At 59.4% G+C, this 16261-nt stretch overlaps 2 protein-coding genes across 4 annotated transcripts in view; one reads left to right on the top strand and one right to left on the bottom strand.

Annotated features, from left to right (window-relative positions):
- Positions 1-6700, bottom strand: part of MGAT1 (alpha-1,3-mannosyl-glycoprotein 2-beta-N-acetylglucosaminyltransferase) — a 41231-nt gene extending 34531 nt beyond the window's left edge. For all 3 annotated transcript variants that reach the window (XM_075323144.1, XM_075323145.1, XM_075323146.1), the window contains exon 1: positions 6455-6700. The gene's annotated coding sequence lies outside the window, so the exon portion shown is untranslated. The remainder of the gene's footprint in view (positions 1-6454) is intronic.
- A 308-nt stretch (positions 6701-7008) lies between these two features.
- PPP1R11 (protein phosphatase 1 regulatory inhibitor subunit 11) lies at positions 7009-15830 on the top strand. Its single transcript, XM_075323149.1, has 3 exons — positions 7009-7350; positions 11762-11870; positions 14439-15830. The coding sequence occupies exons 1-3, from the start codon at positions 7273-7275 to the stop codon at positions 14609-14611; spliced, it is 360 nt and encodes a 119-aa protein (XP_075179264.1). The 5' UTR covers positions 7009-7272; the 3' UTR covers positions 14612-15830.
- Positions 15831-16261: the final 431 nt, after the last annotated feature.

The following is a 16261-nucleotide window of genomic DNA, read 5'->3' as shown; positions in this document are numbered from 1 at the left end:
TATTCGTTTTCAGCCAGATCCATGAAATATCGATCAGAGCAGGACCAAGTTCAGAGACATGATCCAGAGCAGCGATGTGCAGCCACCACAGGGGAAGTACAGGCATCATCCAGAGCAGTGATGTGCAGCCACCACAGGGAAGTACAGGCATCATCCAGTGCAGCGATGTGCAGCCACCACAGGGAAGTACAGGCATCATCCAGAGCAGCGATGTGCAGCCACCACAGGGGAAGTACAGGCATCATCCAGAGCAGCGATGTGCAGCCACCACAGGGGAAGTACAGGCATCATCCAGAGCAGCGATGTGCAGCCACCACAGGGGAAGTACAGGCATCATCCAGAGCAGCGATGTGCAGTCACCACAGGGGAAGTACAGGCATCATCCAGTGCAGCGATGTGCAGCCACCACAGGGGAAGTAGAGGCATCATCCAGAGCAGCGATGTGCAGCCACCACAGGGGAAGTACAGGCATCATCCAGAGCAGCGATGTGCAGCCACCACAGGGGAAGTAGAGGCATCATCCAGTGCAGCGATGTGCAGCCACCACAGGGGAAGTAGAGGCATCATCCAGTGCAGCGATGTGCAGCCACCACAGGGGAAGTAGAGGCATCATCCAGAGCAGCGATGTGCAGCCACCACAGGGGAAGTAGAGGCGGCATCCAGAGCAGTGATGTGCAGCCACCACAGGGGAAGTACAGGCATCATCCAGTGCAGCGATGTGCAGCCACCACAGGGGAAGTAGAGGCATCATCCAGAGCAGCGATGTGCAGCCACCACAGGGGAAGTAGAGGCATCATCCAGAGCAGCGATGTGCAGCCACCACAGGGGAAGTAGAGGCGGCATCCAGAGCAGCGATGTGCAGCCACCACAGGGGAAGTAGAGGCATCATCCAGAGCAGCGATGTGCAGCCACCACAGGGGAAGTAGAGGCGTCATCCAGAGCAGTGATGTGCAGCCACCACAGGGGAAGTAGAGGCGGCATCCAGAGCAGCGATGTGCAGCCACCACAGGGAAAGTAGAGGGGTCATCCAGAGCAGCGATGTGCAGCCACCACAGGGGAAGTACAGGCATCATCCAGAGCAGCGATGTGCAGCCACCACAGGGGAAGTAGAGGCATCATCCAGAGCAGTGATGTGCAGCCACCACAGGGGAAGTAGAGGCATCATCCAGAGCAGTGATGTGCAGCCACCACAGGGGAAGTAGAGCATCATCCAGAGCAGTGATGGATAAGACCATATGTATCGGATAATGGACAGAATAGGTGATAAGCATTTGCTTGTTGGGAATCCGACCAATCACGAGATCAGGAGTTGTAGACTCTGTGTTAATGGCGCAGCAGGGCACATTCATGACCATCAGGAGCGGACGCGTCACTGGGACCTCACATTACGAGGAGCGAGGTCCTTAGTTTTTTGCCTCAAAGCAATCACTAATTATTAACCACCTAAGAAAGTTTGTTACAATGTATCAGTGCAGGAGGAACGCATCATTCTAGAGACTATAACAGACCCTCAGCTGTGAGACATCGGGGAGACCGGACCTCAGTGACTGACAGCCACATCCTGAGAAATGGTGAGGGCAAATACGTCTGAAGCTCGCAGATTCTGCAGACATTATACAATGAGGACATTATAGCGCCCCCCTGAGGCCGCCCCCCCCGTAAAGTAACAACCTACAGACGGCAGAATGGAACGGACATGGAAAATCCCCCCTGATGAAGGGGAAGGAGCTGCAGGGACAGTAGCAGCGCTGCGCCTGGAAAACCATGAAGGGGGCAAGACCCAAACAACACGATGCTGAGGGATTCTCTACTGTAAGAGCAGTGACAGACAGACAGAGCTGCCTCATGTCCTGACGCATGATTCACATAGAAAGGGGCAAAAGCAAGATAAAAATAGCTCCGCACTGCCCCCCACCATTAATAGCTCCGCACTGCCCCCCACCATTAATAGCTCCGCACTGCCCCCCACCATTAATAGCTCCGCACTGCCCCCCACCATTAATAGCTCCGCACTGCCCCCCCACCATTAATAGCTCCGCACTGCCCCCCCACCATTAATAGCTCCGCACTGCCCCCCCACCATTAATAGATCCGTACTGCCCCCCCACCATTAATAGCTCCGCACTGCCCCCCCCACCATTAATAGCTCCGCACTGCCCCCCAACATTAATAGCTCCGCACTGCCCCCAACATTAATAGCTCCGCACTGCCCCCCAACATTAATAGCTCCGCACTGCCCCCCACCATTAATAGCTCCGCACTGCCCCCCCCACCATTAATAGCTCCGCACTGCCCCCCACCATTAATAGCTGCGCACTGCCCCCCCCACCATTAATAGCTGCGCACTGCCCCCCCACCATTAATAGCTGCGCACTGCCCCCCACCATTAATACTCCGCACTGCCCCCCACCATTAATAGCTGCGCACTGCCCCCCCACCATTAATAGCTGCGCACTGCCCCCCCACCATTAATAGCTTCGCACTGCCCCCCACCATTAATAGCTCCGCACTGCCCCCCACCATTAATAGCTCCGCACTGCCCCCCACCATTAATAGCTCCGCACTGCCCCCCCACATTAATAGCTGCGCACTGCCCCCCCCCCACCATTAATAGCTGCGCACTGCCCCCCCACCATTAATAGCTTCGAACTGCCCCCCACCATTAATAGCTCCGCACTGCCCCCCACCATTAATAGCTCCGCACTGCCCCCCACCATTAATAGCTCCGCACTGCCCCCCACCATTAATAGCTCCGCACTGCCCCCCACCATTAATAGCTCCGCACTGCCCCCCACCATTAATAGCTGCGCACTGCCCCCCACCATTAATAGCTGCGCACTGCCCTGCCCCACCATTAATAGCTGCGCACTGCCCCCCCACCATTATTAGCTCCGCACTGCCCCCCCACCATTAATAGCTCCGCACTGCCCCCCACCATTAATAGCTTTGCACTGCCCCCCACCATTAATAGCTCCGCACTGCCCCCCCACCATTAATAGCTTTGCACTGCCCCCCACCATTAATAGCTCCGCACTGCTCCCCACCATTACTAGCTCCGCACTGCCCCCCCACCATTACTAGCTCCGCACTGCCCCCCACCATTAATAGCTCCGCACTGCCCCCCACCATTAATAGCTCCGCACTGCCCCCCACAATTAATAGCTCCGCACTGCCCCCCACCATTAATAGCTCCGCACTGCCCCCCACCAGTAATAGCTCCGCACTGCCCCCCCACCATTAATAGCTCCGCACTGCCCCCCAACATTAATAGCTCCGCACTGCCCCCCAACATTAATAGCTCCGCGCTGCCCCCCAACATTAATAGCTCCGCACTGCCTCCCCACCATTAATAGCTCTGCACTGCCCCCCCACCATTAATAGCTCCGCACTGCCCCCCAACATTAATAGCTCCGCACTGCCCCCCAACATTAATAGCTGTGCACTGCCCCCCCCACCATTAATAGCTCCGCACTGCCCCCCCACCATTAATAGCTCCGCACTGCCCCCCACCATTAAAAGCTCCGCACCGCCCCCCCACCATTAATAGCTCCGCACTGTCCCCCACCATTAATACTCCGCACTGCCCCCCACCATTAATAGCTCCGTCAGTGTGGAACTATTAATACTGGGGAGCACAAATCGTCACTGAAAGCAGCACCCCTCCATCATGTCCATCATCCATCACTCCCTGTTCCCTTCCCTCCTTCGCCCCCCTCCACTGAACCTTGTCTCACCCCTCGCATCCACCATCGTCCCAACCACCCCCATCTCTTCATTGCCCTTCGCATTTCTCCATTGTCCCCCCACTCCCTCCGCATTGTCCATCGTCCCCCCGCCACATTGTCCATCGTCCCCCCGCTCCCTCCGCATTGTCCATCGTCCCCCCGCTCCCTCCGCATTGTCCATCGTCCCCCCGCTCCCTCCGCATTGTCCATCGTCCCCCCGCTCCCTCCGCATTGTCCATCGTCCCCCCCGCTCCCTCCGCATTGTCCATCGTCCCCCCGCTCCCTCCGCATTGTCCATCGTCCCCCCGCTCCCTCCGCATTGTCCATCGTCCCCCCGCTCCCTTCGCATTGTCCATCGTCCCCCCGCTCCTTCCGCATTGTCCATCGTCCCCCCGCTCCTTCCGCATTGTCCATCGTCCCCCCGCTCCCTTCGCATTGTTCATCGTCCCCCCGCTCCCTTCGCATTGTTCATCGTCCCCCCGCATTGTCCATCGTCCCCCCCGCTCCCTCCGCATTGTCCATCGTCCCCCCGCTCCCTTCGCATTGTTCATCGTCCCCCCGCTCCCTTCGCATTGTTCATCGTCCCCCCGCATTGTCCATCGTCCCCCCGCTCCCTCCGCATTGTTCATCGTCCCCCCGCTCCCTTCGCATTGTTCATCGTCCCCCCGCATTGTCCATCGTCCCCCCGCTCCCTCCGCATTGTCCATCGTCCCCCCGCTCCCTTCGCATTGTTCATCTTCATCGTCCCCCCGCTCCCTTCGCATTGTCCATCGTCCCCCCGCTCCCTCCACATTGTCCATCGTCCCCCCGCTCCCTCCACATTGTCCATCGTCCATCGTCCCCCCGCTCCCTCCACATTGTCCATCGTCCCCCCGCTCCCTCCGCATTGTCCATCGTCCCCCCGCTCCCTCCGCATTGTCCATCGTCCCCCCGCTCCCTCCGCATTGTCCATCGTCCCCCCGCTCCCTCCGCATCATCCATCGTCCCCCCGCTCCCTCCGCATCATCCATCGTCCCCCGCTCCCTTTGCAATGTTCATCGTCCCCCCGCATTGTCCATCGTCCCCCGCTCCCTCCACATCGTCCATCGTCCCCCCGCAGCGTCCATCGTCCCCCCGCTCCCTCCGCATCGTCCATCGTCCCCCCGCAGCGTCCATCGTCCCCCCGCAGCGTCCATCGTCCCCCCGCAGCGTCCATCGTCCCCCCGCAGCGTCCATCGTCCCCCCGCTCCCTCTACATTGTCCATCGTCCCCCCGCATCGTCCATCGTCCCCCCGCTCCCTCTGCATTGTCCATCGTCCCCCCACATCGTCCATCCGCTCCCTCCACATTGTCCATCGTCCCCCCGCTCCCTCCACATTGTCCATCATACCCCCGCTCCCTCCACATTGTCCATCGTTCCCCCCGCTCCCTCCACATTGTCCATCGTTCCCCCCGCTCCCTCCACATTGTCCATCATACCCCCGCTCCCTCCACATTGTCCATCGTTCCCCCCGCTCCCTCCACATTGTCCATCGTTCCCCCCCGCTCCCTCCACATTGTCCATCGTTCCCCCCGCTCCCTCCACATTGTCCATCGTTCCCCCCGCTCCCTCCACATTGTCCATCGTTCCCCCCGCTCCCTCCACATTGTCCATCGTTCCCCCCGCTCCCTCCACATTGTCCATCGTTCCCCCCGCTCCCTCCACATTGTCCATCGTTCCCCCCGCTCCCTCCACATTGTCCATCGTTCCCACCGCTCCCCTCCACATTGTCCATCGTTCCCCCCGCTCCCTCCACATTGTCCATCGTCCCCCCGCTCCCTCCATCATACCCTCGCTCCCTCCACATTGTCCATCTTACCCCCGCTCCCTCCATCATACCCTCGCTCCCTCCATATCGTCCATCTCCCCCGCTCCCTCCACATTGTCCATCGTCCCCCCGCTGCCTCCACATTGTCCATCATACCCCCGCTCCCTCCATATCGTCCATCTCCCCCCGCTCCCTCCACATTGTCCATCATCCCCCCCGCTCCCTCCACATTGTCCATCATCCCCCCGCTCCCTCCACATTGTCCATCGTCCCCCCGCTCCCTCCACATTGTCCATCATCCCCCCGCTCCCTCCACATTGTCCATCATCCCCCCGCTCCCTCCACATTGTCCATCATCCCCCCGCTCCCTCCACATTGTCCACATTGTCCATCATCCCCCCGCTCCCTCCACATTGTCCATCATCCCCCCGCTCCCACCACATTGTCCATCGTCCCCCCGCTGCCTCCACATTGTCCATCATCCCCCCGCTCCCTCCACATTGTCCATCATCCCCCCGCTCCCTCCACATTGTCCATCGTCCCCCCACATTGTCCATCATACCCCCGCTCCCTCCATATCGTCCATCTCCCCCCGCTCCCTCCACATCGTTCATCGTCCCCCCAAAAAAGGCAGACACTCAGAGTGGCGTGCACAGAGAGCAGCGCCTGTGTGTGGAGCTTGTGCCGCCAGATATGAGGACGTTATGGGGGGGCAGCGCCTTCCTGAGGTCACACTGAGCCTGTGGAGGATAGCTGGGACTTGTAGTGCTTCGGGGACAGCACAGCCCTCTCTCCACAGCCCCTGGTGCCGCTCAGCAGCAGCTCTGCCCCCCATTGCTCAGGTTCGGGGGGGTGAACGTCATATACAGGACACGAATGACGTCAATAAACTGCACAAACTAATGGATGCCGTCACGACAGCGTGACGTCAGCGCCACCTACCCCGGGGTCACGTGGTGTTCCCTGCCTCAGGCTCCAGGCGCCTCTCTCGCTTTTGCCTTCTCTCCCTCTCCCTCCTCCTCCTTGTCGTTTCCACTTCCGGCGGAAGCTGCTACCAGGACGCTGTCACTATGGCAACGGGTGCTTCTATTCCCCCTCGCAAGACGGCGACCGAGGGCTCTGTGCGAGGGACTTGGCGTAGGGATATCATGGATCTGTAGTTAGTCAGGCGCGGATTTAGCCGTACAGCTGAAACGAAAATAGTTTGGTGCTGTGATTCGTCAATTCAGGAAGACAAGCGTCACGTGGCTGTGATCAGAGCACGCCATTGGTTGTCTGTCACACGTCTATCATGGATGTGACGATCTGTCCTCACTGCGGAGACATTTTACCGGCGCCTCTTACGTTTGTGCAATGTAGTTTAGACTCCGGAAAAATGGCGCCGAGACACACCTGTAATGAAGAGATGGTTTCTTGGTGCGCAGACTTTTCTAGGTCTCAGAATGACGCAGCCTTACGTCACGGAAAAGAGAATGGCGTGTCGGCCATGATGGTTCCGGGCAGAAGTGAAAGTACGATAAGAACAGACGGAGAATATCGTGAATCGTGACGCGCGGGAGGGTCAGAGGCTCGGGCGGAGGAGTGGACGCGCGGAACGGAGCTCACATCATAGATAAAGCCGCAGGCGGCTCCCAGGACCAGCGAGAGGAGCGGAAGTGGCCGGATAGAGCGCCGGAAGTGGCAGCAGCGGACGGTTTGTCATCCTACAGGCGCGGATCTGACGCTCCAGTTGCAGCGGAGCCCGGGGCGAGTCTAGTGAGATGGCGGAAACCTCCGGGACGGCGGTGGGGGGCGGAGCCGCGTCCAGTACCGTGACCACCGAGAGCGAGGCGCAGCCGGTGAGTGACGTCACTGGGCGGGGAGTGACGCAATCAGTGCTGTGTGCATCTCCTTAAAGGGCTGTGTATGTGACAGGAGGAGGAGGAGGGAGGGGGGGGGGGCTGTGTGTATGTGACAGGAGGAGGAGGAGGGAGGAGGGAGGGGGGCTGTGTGTATGTGACAGGAGGAGGAGGGGGGGGCTGTGTGTATGTGACAGGAGGAGGGAGGGGGGCTGTGTGTATGTGACAGGAGGAGGAGGGGGGGGGGCTGTGTATGTGACAGGAGGAGGGAGGGGGGCTGTGTGTATGTGACAGGAGGAGGAGGGGGGGGGCTGTGTGTATGTGACAGGAGGAGGAGGGGGGGGGGGCTGTGTGTGTGTGACAGGAGGAGGAGGGGGGGGGCTGTGTGTATGTGACAGGAGGAGGGAGGGGGGCTGTGTGTATGTGACAGGAGGAGGAGGGGGGGGCTGTGTGTATGTGACAGGAGGAGGGAGGGGGGCTGTGTGTATGTGACAGGAGGAGGAGGGGGGGGGCTGTGTGTGTGTGACAGGAGGAGGGAGGGGGGCTGTGTGTATGTGACAGGAGGAGGAGGGGGGGGGCTGTGTGTGTGTGACAGGAGGAGGGAGGGGGGCTGTGTGTATGTGACAGGAGGAGGAGGGGGGGGGCTGTGTGTGTGTGACAGGAGGAGGGGGGGGGGCTGTGTGTATGTGACAGGAGGAGGAGGGGGGGGCTGTGTGTGTGTGACAGGAGGAGGGGGGGGGCTGTGTGTATGTGACAGGAGGAGGGGGGGGGGGCTGTGTGTATGTGACAGGAGGAGGGGGGGGGGCTGTGTGTATGTGACAGGAGGAGGGGGGGGGGGGCTGTGTGTATGTGACAGGAGGAGGGGGGGGGGGGGGCTGTGTGTATGTGACAGGAGGAGGAGGGGGGGGGGCTGTGTGTATGTGACAGGAGGAGGGGGGGGGGGCTGTGTGTATGTGACAGGAGGAGGGAGGGGGGGCTGTGTGTATGTGACAGGAGGAGGAGGGGGGGGGCTGTGTGTATGTGACAGGAGGAGGGAGGGGGGCTGTGTGTATGTGACAGGAGGAGGAGGGGGGGGGGCTGTGTGTGTGTGACAGGAGGAGGGGGGGGGCTGTGTGTATGTGACAGGAGGAGGGGGGGGGCTGTGTGTGTGTGACAGGAGGAGGAGGGGGGGGGGGGCTGTGTGTATGTGACAGGAGGAGGGAGGGGGGCTGTGTGTATGTGACAGGAGGAGGAGGGGGGGGGGCTGTGTGTGTGTGACAGGAGGAGGGGGGGGGCTGTGTGTATGTGACAGGAGGAGGAGGGGGGGGCTGTGTGTGTGTGACAGGAGGAGGAGGGGGGGGGCTGTGTGTATGTGACAGGAGGAGGGAGGGGGGCTGTGTGTATGTGACAGGAGGAGGAGGGAGGGGGGCTGTGTGTATGTGACAGGAGGAGGAGGCGGGGGGGGCTGTGTGTATGTGACAGGAGGAGGGAGGGGGGCTGTGTGTATGTGACAGGAGGAGGAGGGGGGGGGCTGTGTGTGTGTGACAGGAGGAGGGAGGGGGGGCTGTGTGTATGTGACAGGAGGAGGAGGGGGGGGGCTGTGTGTGTGTGACAGGAGGAGGGAGGGGGGCTGTGTGTATGTGACAGGAGGAGGAGGGGGGGGGCTGTGTGTGTGTGACAGGAGGAGGGAGGGGGGCTGTGTGTATGTGACAGGAGGAGGAGGGGGGGGGCTGTGTGTGTGTGACAGGAGGAGGGGGGGGGGCTGTGTGTATGTGACAGGAGGAGGAGGGGGGGGCTGTGTGTGTGTGACAGGAGGAGGGGGGGGGCTGTGTGTATGTGACAGGAGGAGGGGGGGGGGCTGTGTGTATGTGACAGGAGGAGGGGGGGGGGCTGTGTGTATGTGACAGGAGGAGGAGGGGGGGGGGGCTGTGTGTATGTGACAGGAGGAGGGAGGGGGGCTGTGTGTATGTGACAGGAGGAGGAGGGGGGGGGGGCTGTGTGTATGTGACAGGAGGAGGGAGGGGGGCTGTGTGTATGTGACAGGAGGAGGAGGGGGGGGGGCTGTGTGTGTGTGACAGGAGGAGGGGGGGGGGCTGTGTGTATGTGACAGGAGGAGGGGGGGGGGCTGTGTGTGTGTGACAGGAGGAGGAGGGGGGGGGGGGGCTGTGTGTATGTGACAGGAGGAGGGAGGGGGGCTGTGTGTATGTGACAGGAGGAGGAGGGGGGGGGGCTGTGTGTGTGTGACAGGAGGAGGGGGGGGGCTGTGTGTATGTGACAGGAGGAGGGGGGGGGCTGTGTGTATGTGACAGGAGGGAGGGGGGGGGCTGTGTGTATGTGACAGGAGGAGGGAGGGGGGCTGTGTGTATGTGACAGGAGGAGGAGGGGGGGGGGCTGTGTGTGTGTGACAGGAGGAGGGAGGGGGGCTGTGTGTATGTGACAGGAGGAGGAGGGGGGGGGCTGTGTGTGTGTGACAGGAGGAGGGGGGGGGCTGTGTGTATGTGACAGGAGGAGGAGGGGGGGGCTGTGTGTGTGTGACAGGAGGAGGAGGGGGGGGCTGTGTGTATGTGACAGGAGGAGGGAGGGGGGGCTGTGTGTATGTGACAGGAGGAGGAGGGGGGGGGCTGTGTGTATGTGACAGGAGGAGGAGGGGGGGGGGGCTGTGTGTATGTGACAGGAGGAGGGGGGGGGGGCTGTGTGTATGTGACAGGAGGAGGGGGGGGGGGGGCTGTGTGTATGTGACAGGAGGAGGGGGGGGGGCTGTGTGTATGTGACAGGAGGAGGGGGGGGGGCTGTGTGTATGTGACAGGAGGAGGGGGGGGGGCTGTGTGTATGTGACAGGAGGAGGGGGGGGGCTGTGTGTATGTGACAGGAGGGAGGGGGGGGGCTGTGTGTATGTGACAGGAGGAGGAGGGGGGGGCTGTGTGTATGTGACAGGAGGAGGAGGGGGGGGGCTGTGTGTATGTGACAGGAGGAGGGAGGGGGGCTGTGTGTATGTGACAGGAGGAGGAGGGAGGGGGGCTGTGTGTATGTGACAGGAGGAGGGAGGGGGGCTGTGTGTATGTGACAGGAGGAGGGGGGGGGGCTGTGTGTATGTGACAGGAGGAGGAGGGGGGGGGCTGTGTGTATGTGACAGGAGGAGGGGAGGGGGCTGTGTGTATGTGACAGGAGGAGGAGGGGGGGGGCTGTGTGTATGTGACAGGAGGAGGGGGGGGGGCTGTGTGTATGTGACAGGAGGAGGGGGGGGGGCTGTGTGTATGTGACAGGAGGAGGGGGGGGGGCTGTGTGTATGTGACAGGAGGAGGGGGGGGGGCTGTGTGTATGTGACAGGAGGAGGGGGGGGGGCTGTGTGTATGTGACAGGGAGGAGGAGGGGGGGGCTGTGTGTATGTGACAGGAGGAGGGGGGGGGGCTGTGTGTATGTGACAGGAGGAGGGGGGGGGCTGTGTGTATGTGACAGGAGGAGGGGGGGGGGCTGTGTGTATGTGACAGGAGGAGGGGGGGGGGCTGTGTGTATGTGACAGGAGGAGGGGGGGGGGCTGTGTGTATGTGACAGGAGGAGGGGGGGGGGGCTGTGTGTATGTGACAGGAGGAGGGGGGGGGCTGTGTGTATGTGACAGGAGGAGGGGGGGGGCTGTGTGTATGTGACAGGAGGAGGGGGGGGGCTGTGTGTATGTGACAGGAGGATGGGGGGGGCTGTGTGTATGTGACAGGAGGATGGGGGGGGCTGTGTGTATGTGACAGGAGGAGGGAGGGGGGCTGTGTGTATGTGACAGGAGGAGGGAGGGGGGCTGTGTGTATGTGACAGGAGGAGGGGGGGGGCTGTGTGTGTGTGACAGGAGGAGGAGGAGGGGGGCTGTGTGTGTGTGACAGGAGGAGGAGGAGGGGGGCTGTGTGTGTGACAGGAGGAGGAGGAGGGGGGCTGTGTGTGTGTGACAGGAGGAGGGGGCTGTGTGTGTGTGACAGGAGGAGGAGGAGGGGGGCTGTGTGTGTGTGACAGGAGGAGGAGGAGGGGGGCTGTGTGTGACAGGAGGAGGAGGAGGGGGGCTGTGTGTGTGTGACAGGAGGAGGAGGTGGGGGGCTGTGTGTGTGACAGGAGGATGAGGGGGGGGGCTGTGTGTGAGGGGGGTGGGTCTCCTGTGTGAGGGAGGGGGGGTCCGCTGGGTGGGGGCTGCTGTGTGAGAGGGGGTGGAGATATATTTCTCTAAGTGTCTCTCTGGCCGGGGATGGGGTCCGGATCCCCCACGTTGCATGTTTGGGGTCACAGCCAGTAAATGTGTCACTCTGGGGGTCCCACTGTAGGACGATTCTGTGTGAGGTCCTTTATCTGCAGCGCCCCCGCAGGAGAGGTGAGGGATTACATCGGGGCAGAGTCCTCCACACTCGGGGACCCTGGATCTGGGGGATCATTAACTCTTTGCCGTCCTCTCCTGCAGGAGCCGCGCTCCCTGACCATAAAGCTGCGGAAGAGGAAACCGGACAAGAAGGTGGAGTGGACGTGCGACACGGTGGACAACGAGAACCTGGGCCGCCGCTCCTCCAAATGTGAGGGTCAGATCCGCGGGGATGGACGGCGGGGGGGGTCGGTGATGTGTGCGGGGGGGCCGGTGATGTGTGCGGGGGGGGGGGGGGGCGGTGATGTGTGTGGGGGGGCCGGTGATGTGTGCGGGGGGGGCCGGTGATGTGTGCGGGGGGGGCCGGTGATGTGTGCGGGGGGGGGCCGGTGATGTGTGCGGGGGGGGGCCGGTGATGTGTGCGGGGGGGGGGCCGGTGATGTGTGTGGGGGGGGGGCCGGTGATGTGTGTGGGGGGTAACCCCAACTGAGCGTCAGTGACTGAACCAATGCCCTTCATGACTGTATAGCATCGGTCTGGTCGTGGCCGCCGGTGTTTGTTTATCCGCCTAAGTGCAGCTGTGACGGCTCACTGCGGCTTTCCGGTGGTCTCATGCAGAGTGCGGGGTCTGCGGCCGGTGGTCCCCACTGGAGACCAATCATTTCCTCACATACTGCAGCCATACATGTTCAAGTTTGGTGGTGAATGGGTTAATTTTGTCAGATCTCGGGGGACCCTCTGGGTGCAAGTGCTGTGCAGGGTGACCCGGGCAGATCGATGCCGATCCACTGGATCCTGGGGATCTTGGGTCAGACCCCACCGGCCATCTAGTGGGGCTGAGTTGAGGCAGATTGCCCCTTTAACTCTTCGGCTTCCAGCGTTGACCTCGGTGTAGAATCGCCAAGATCTGTAGAGAGATATTGTGTCGTTGCAGGTGCATGGTTGTTACCATGGCAACACAGTATTTCTTCCCCCCCCCCCCTCAAATCTGTCAGGTCTGGCGGCTCTCCAGGTCCGTCCTGATTCATCCTGCTCGGCTATATTAGGAACGTGAGCGGTGACATCTGACAGTGGGCGTTCATGGAACATCTTCATCAGGTTACCATGGTAACGGGCAGATCTTCCTAGATTCTGCAGGGAGATGAGGATTGATTGTCAGGTGCAGGGGACACGTGAGGCCCTCGTGGTCTGCACCGTGTATGAAGGTGAGGGTCCCACAGACCCCGGCCTTACACCCCCTCATAAAGAAATGATCACATATCCTCCTAATCATTATATCCTCCGCCGCTCCAGTGATTCCTGACTCCAAGGCCATATCACAGACATCACCAGCGATTGGCTGCAGCAGTCATGTGACCAGGACCAGAAGAACCAACCGGGGCAATAATTCTGGAGCGGCCGAGGATTTAAAGGGCAAATCCTGTTTTTATTTTTTTATATCCAGTAATCCTTGTTCTATACGCTGCCAGATTTTGTCAGTTCCTGCAAACTCCCCCTCCGTGGTCTTTTTTTTTTTTTCCCCTCCTCCCCCCTGTGGTCTTTCCCCCCCCCCCCCTCCCCTCCGTGGTCTTTCCCCCCTCCTCCCCTCCGTGGTCTTTCCCCCCCCCCTCCTCCCCTCCGTGGTCTTTCCCCCCCCCTCCTCCCCTCCGTGGTCTTTCCCCTCCCTCCTCCCCTCCGTGGTCTTTCCCCTCCCTCCTCCCCTCCGTGGTCTTTCCCCTCCCTCCTCCCCTCCGTGGTCTTTCCCCTCCCTCCTCCCCTCCGTGGTCTTTCCCCTCCCTCCTCCCCTCCGTGGTCTTTCCCCTCCCTCCTCCCCTCCGTGGTCTTTCCCCTCCCTCCTCCCCTCCGTGGTCTTTCCCCCCCTCCCCTCCGGTCTCTCCCCCCCCCTCCATGATCCCCCTCCATGTACTGCCTACCTTTCTCTTCCTCTGTAAATGTCAGCACAGATGGCACTGTCTCCCCGCCTCTCCCTCTGTAAATGATGTTGGCTTAGATATTCGTCTCCCCGTAGCTCCCTCCATTGATGTTAGCACAGATAGTACTGCCTTCCTGTCTCTCCCTCCCTGAGTGATGTTGGGACAGACTGTACTGCTTCCCTGTTTCTTCTGCTGTAAATGTTAGTACAGATAGTACTGCCTCCCTTTCTGTCATTCACTAAATAATGTCGGCTCAGATATGTCTCCCTGTCTTTCCGTTTGTAAACGTCAACACAGATAGTACTGCCTCCCCGACTCTCCCTCTGATAATGATATTGACACAGTTGGTAATGCCTCCCTGTCTCTCCATCTGAATGATTTTGGCACAGACTGTATTGCCTCCCTGCTTTTTTCCATGAAATGTGAGTACAGATTGTGCTGCCTCCCTATCTCCCCCTCTCTGAATGATGTCAGGACAGACGGTACTGCTTCCCCGTCTCTCACACTGTAAATGTCTGCATAGATGATACTGGCTCCCCATCGCTCCATCCGTTGGTATTGGCACAGATAGTACCGCCTCCTTGTCTCTCCCACTGTAAATGATGTCTGCACAGATGGTACGGCCCCCCCCTCTATTAATGATGTCCGCACAGATGCTGCTTCTTCGTCTCTCTGTAAATTATGTGGCACAGATAGTGCTGCCTCCTTCTCTCTCCTTTTATTTAATTATGTCGGCACTGATAGTGCTGCCTACCTGTCTCCCCCTGTAAATGATTCTGGCATTGAGCATGCTAATGTCTTCCTGTAGGACCAGATGTGACCCGAGCCTCTCCGGCCGCCATTCTGATTTGTGCTCTCTCTTTCAGGCTGCTGCATCTACGAGAAGCCGAGGGCATTCGGAGAAAGTTCAACCGAGAGCGACGATGATGACGACTGCTGCGAGAGCGCTCACTGTATCCGGGGCCACAAAAAGAGGACACCTGGGGGCCAAGACACCCCTCCCCCCAGCCACGAGAGTGGCGGCAGCATGCAGCACTGAGACCCCGGGGGGAGGAGACCGCGTGCATCTTATACATTGCTGTCCCCAGCGAGCGCGGCTGCCCGCTGTGCCGGTCTCCACGACTGACGGTCACGCGGGCAGAGAGCGGCTTCTGTTATTGATGTCATTTTAGGGAGAGTCGGTGTAGAGCGGATGACCCAGTGATAGACAGGGGGGGGTCACGGGAAGACCCCAATATTTAGCCGGTCGGTGGTCTTTCTCTCTCGCTCATGTGCTCTGTCATTCTCGCTCCTGATGATATCACGGCTTCTCATGAATGTACCTGCATGGCGCCTCCCGGCTGATACTCAGCGGCTTCCATAATCGCTTCTGACCAATAGAACGTCATATATCCGCCTGAATGTATCTATACGACGTCCCTGCTGCTGCCTTATCCAAATTATTCCACGAGCCACGACCACGACGTGACGGATTATAATAGGAGGAGCCGTCCAGGATCAGAAAAACATGGCTACCCTTCCAAAAGCAGCGCTACCCCCTCTACAGGCCGTGGGTGGTATTGCAGGTCTGCTCCATGCACTTCAATGGAGCCGACCTGCAACGCTCCACACACAGACCGTAGACAGGAGGCACTGTTTTTTTTTAAGAAGGATATATATAGATATAGATATACACACACACCCTGAAAAAACACCTTTAAATTTGTCACATGGTCATTGTCCGAAAATGTATTATCGCCTCATTCCCAACATGTCATACCACATCTCTCCTGTAGAGGCCACTGCAGGAACGCTGCCCTCTTCCCGCGCGAAAAAAGATGGTTAGTAGACAAAATATTGGCGATATTGATTGTTCCCCTCTTCTCTTATTCCTGAACCTCCGTTTATTTATTTTGAGAGGGAAATGTGACATGACACCAGGACTCGTGCCCAGACTGGCTGCGGGCCGTCATCCGTAGACTGACCGCGGGCTGTGACTAGTGCCGGGCTCGGTCTGCGGGTGACTGCCAGCTCCTGGCCGCCGTCTCGCCTTCCCCTTTATGATTTTGCAGGATTTCTCCGCTCCTCTCTGTACATATTCGATCGGTCGGGATATTTTTTCAGATGCACAGTGATATAAGGTTGGGCTTCGATGACCTTAGTGACCCCGGTAGCATGGGTCCCTCTATATTATTGTTCTGTTCGCTCTTTATAGAAATCTGTATATTGTGGTTTTTTTTTTTTTCTTCTTCTTGGAATTAAATGATTTCTGTTTGGTATCCATGTCCTGAACCATTCTATAGGCGCCGGTCACATATAGGGGGGGATGTTTAGATTCAGCTTTACAGTTGGGTCTGTGTATGAATCCCTTTTCATTTTGCAGGTGCTGTTCCCGTGTAGACTTGTGTCTCCATAATTACAGGAACAAACCAACCCCCTGAGGAGCTCCCTGATCAGACGTTGTTACAGGGGTCCGCACCTTCCTGCAGGGGATAAACACTCCGTCCTCTCTTTGAGGAGGCATAACACTATTTCTGGCCATTATATGCATTTTTCACCAGTGTTCTCCTCTGCGGGGTCAATCTTGAATTTTTATTTGTCTCTGAGCTAGTGGAGATTATCAGCTGTGATGTCTCCCATACACCGCCAGGAGATATTACTGCTGCACAGTCTGTAGGTAGCACAAGATCAGAAACTGCAGCAGCTTGTA

This window comes from Anomaloglossus baeobatrachus, chromosome 9 (assembly GCF_048569485.1).
Source record: "Anomaloglossus baeobatrachus isolate aAnoBae1 chromosome 9, aAnoBae1.hap1, whole genome shotgun sequence".
In the NCBI taxonomy this organism is placed as follows: Eukaryota; Metazoa; Chordata; class Amphibia; order Anura; family Aromobatidae; genus Anomaloglossus; species Anomaloglossus baeobatrachus.
Note: the sequence above shows the minus strand (reverse complement) of the source record. Positions and strands in the feature narration are given on the sequence as shown.

What these genes read in the sequence shown, in the direction of transcription:
- PPP1R11 (XM_075323149.1), top strand. Translation starts at nt 7,273, where the DNA reads ATGGCGGAAACCTCCGGGACGGCGGTGGGGGGCGGAGCCGCGTCCAGT. An exon ending in CCGAGAGCGAGGCGCAGCCG is followed by an intron (nt 7,351 to 11,761) that starts GTGAGTGACGTC and finishes CCTCTCCTGCAG; the next exon opens with GAGCCGCGCTCCCTGACCAT. An exon ending in GGGCCGCCGCTCCTCCAAAT is followed by an intron (nt 11,871 to 14,438) that starts GTGAGGGTCAGA and finishes TCTCTCTTTCAG; the next exon opens with GCTGCTGCATCTACGAGAAG.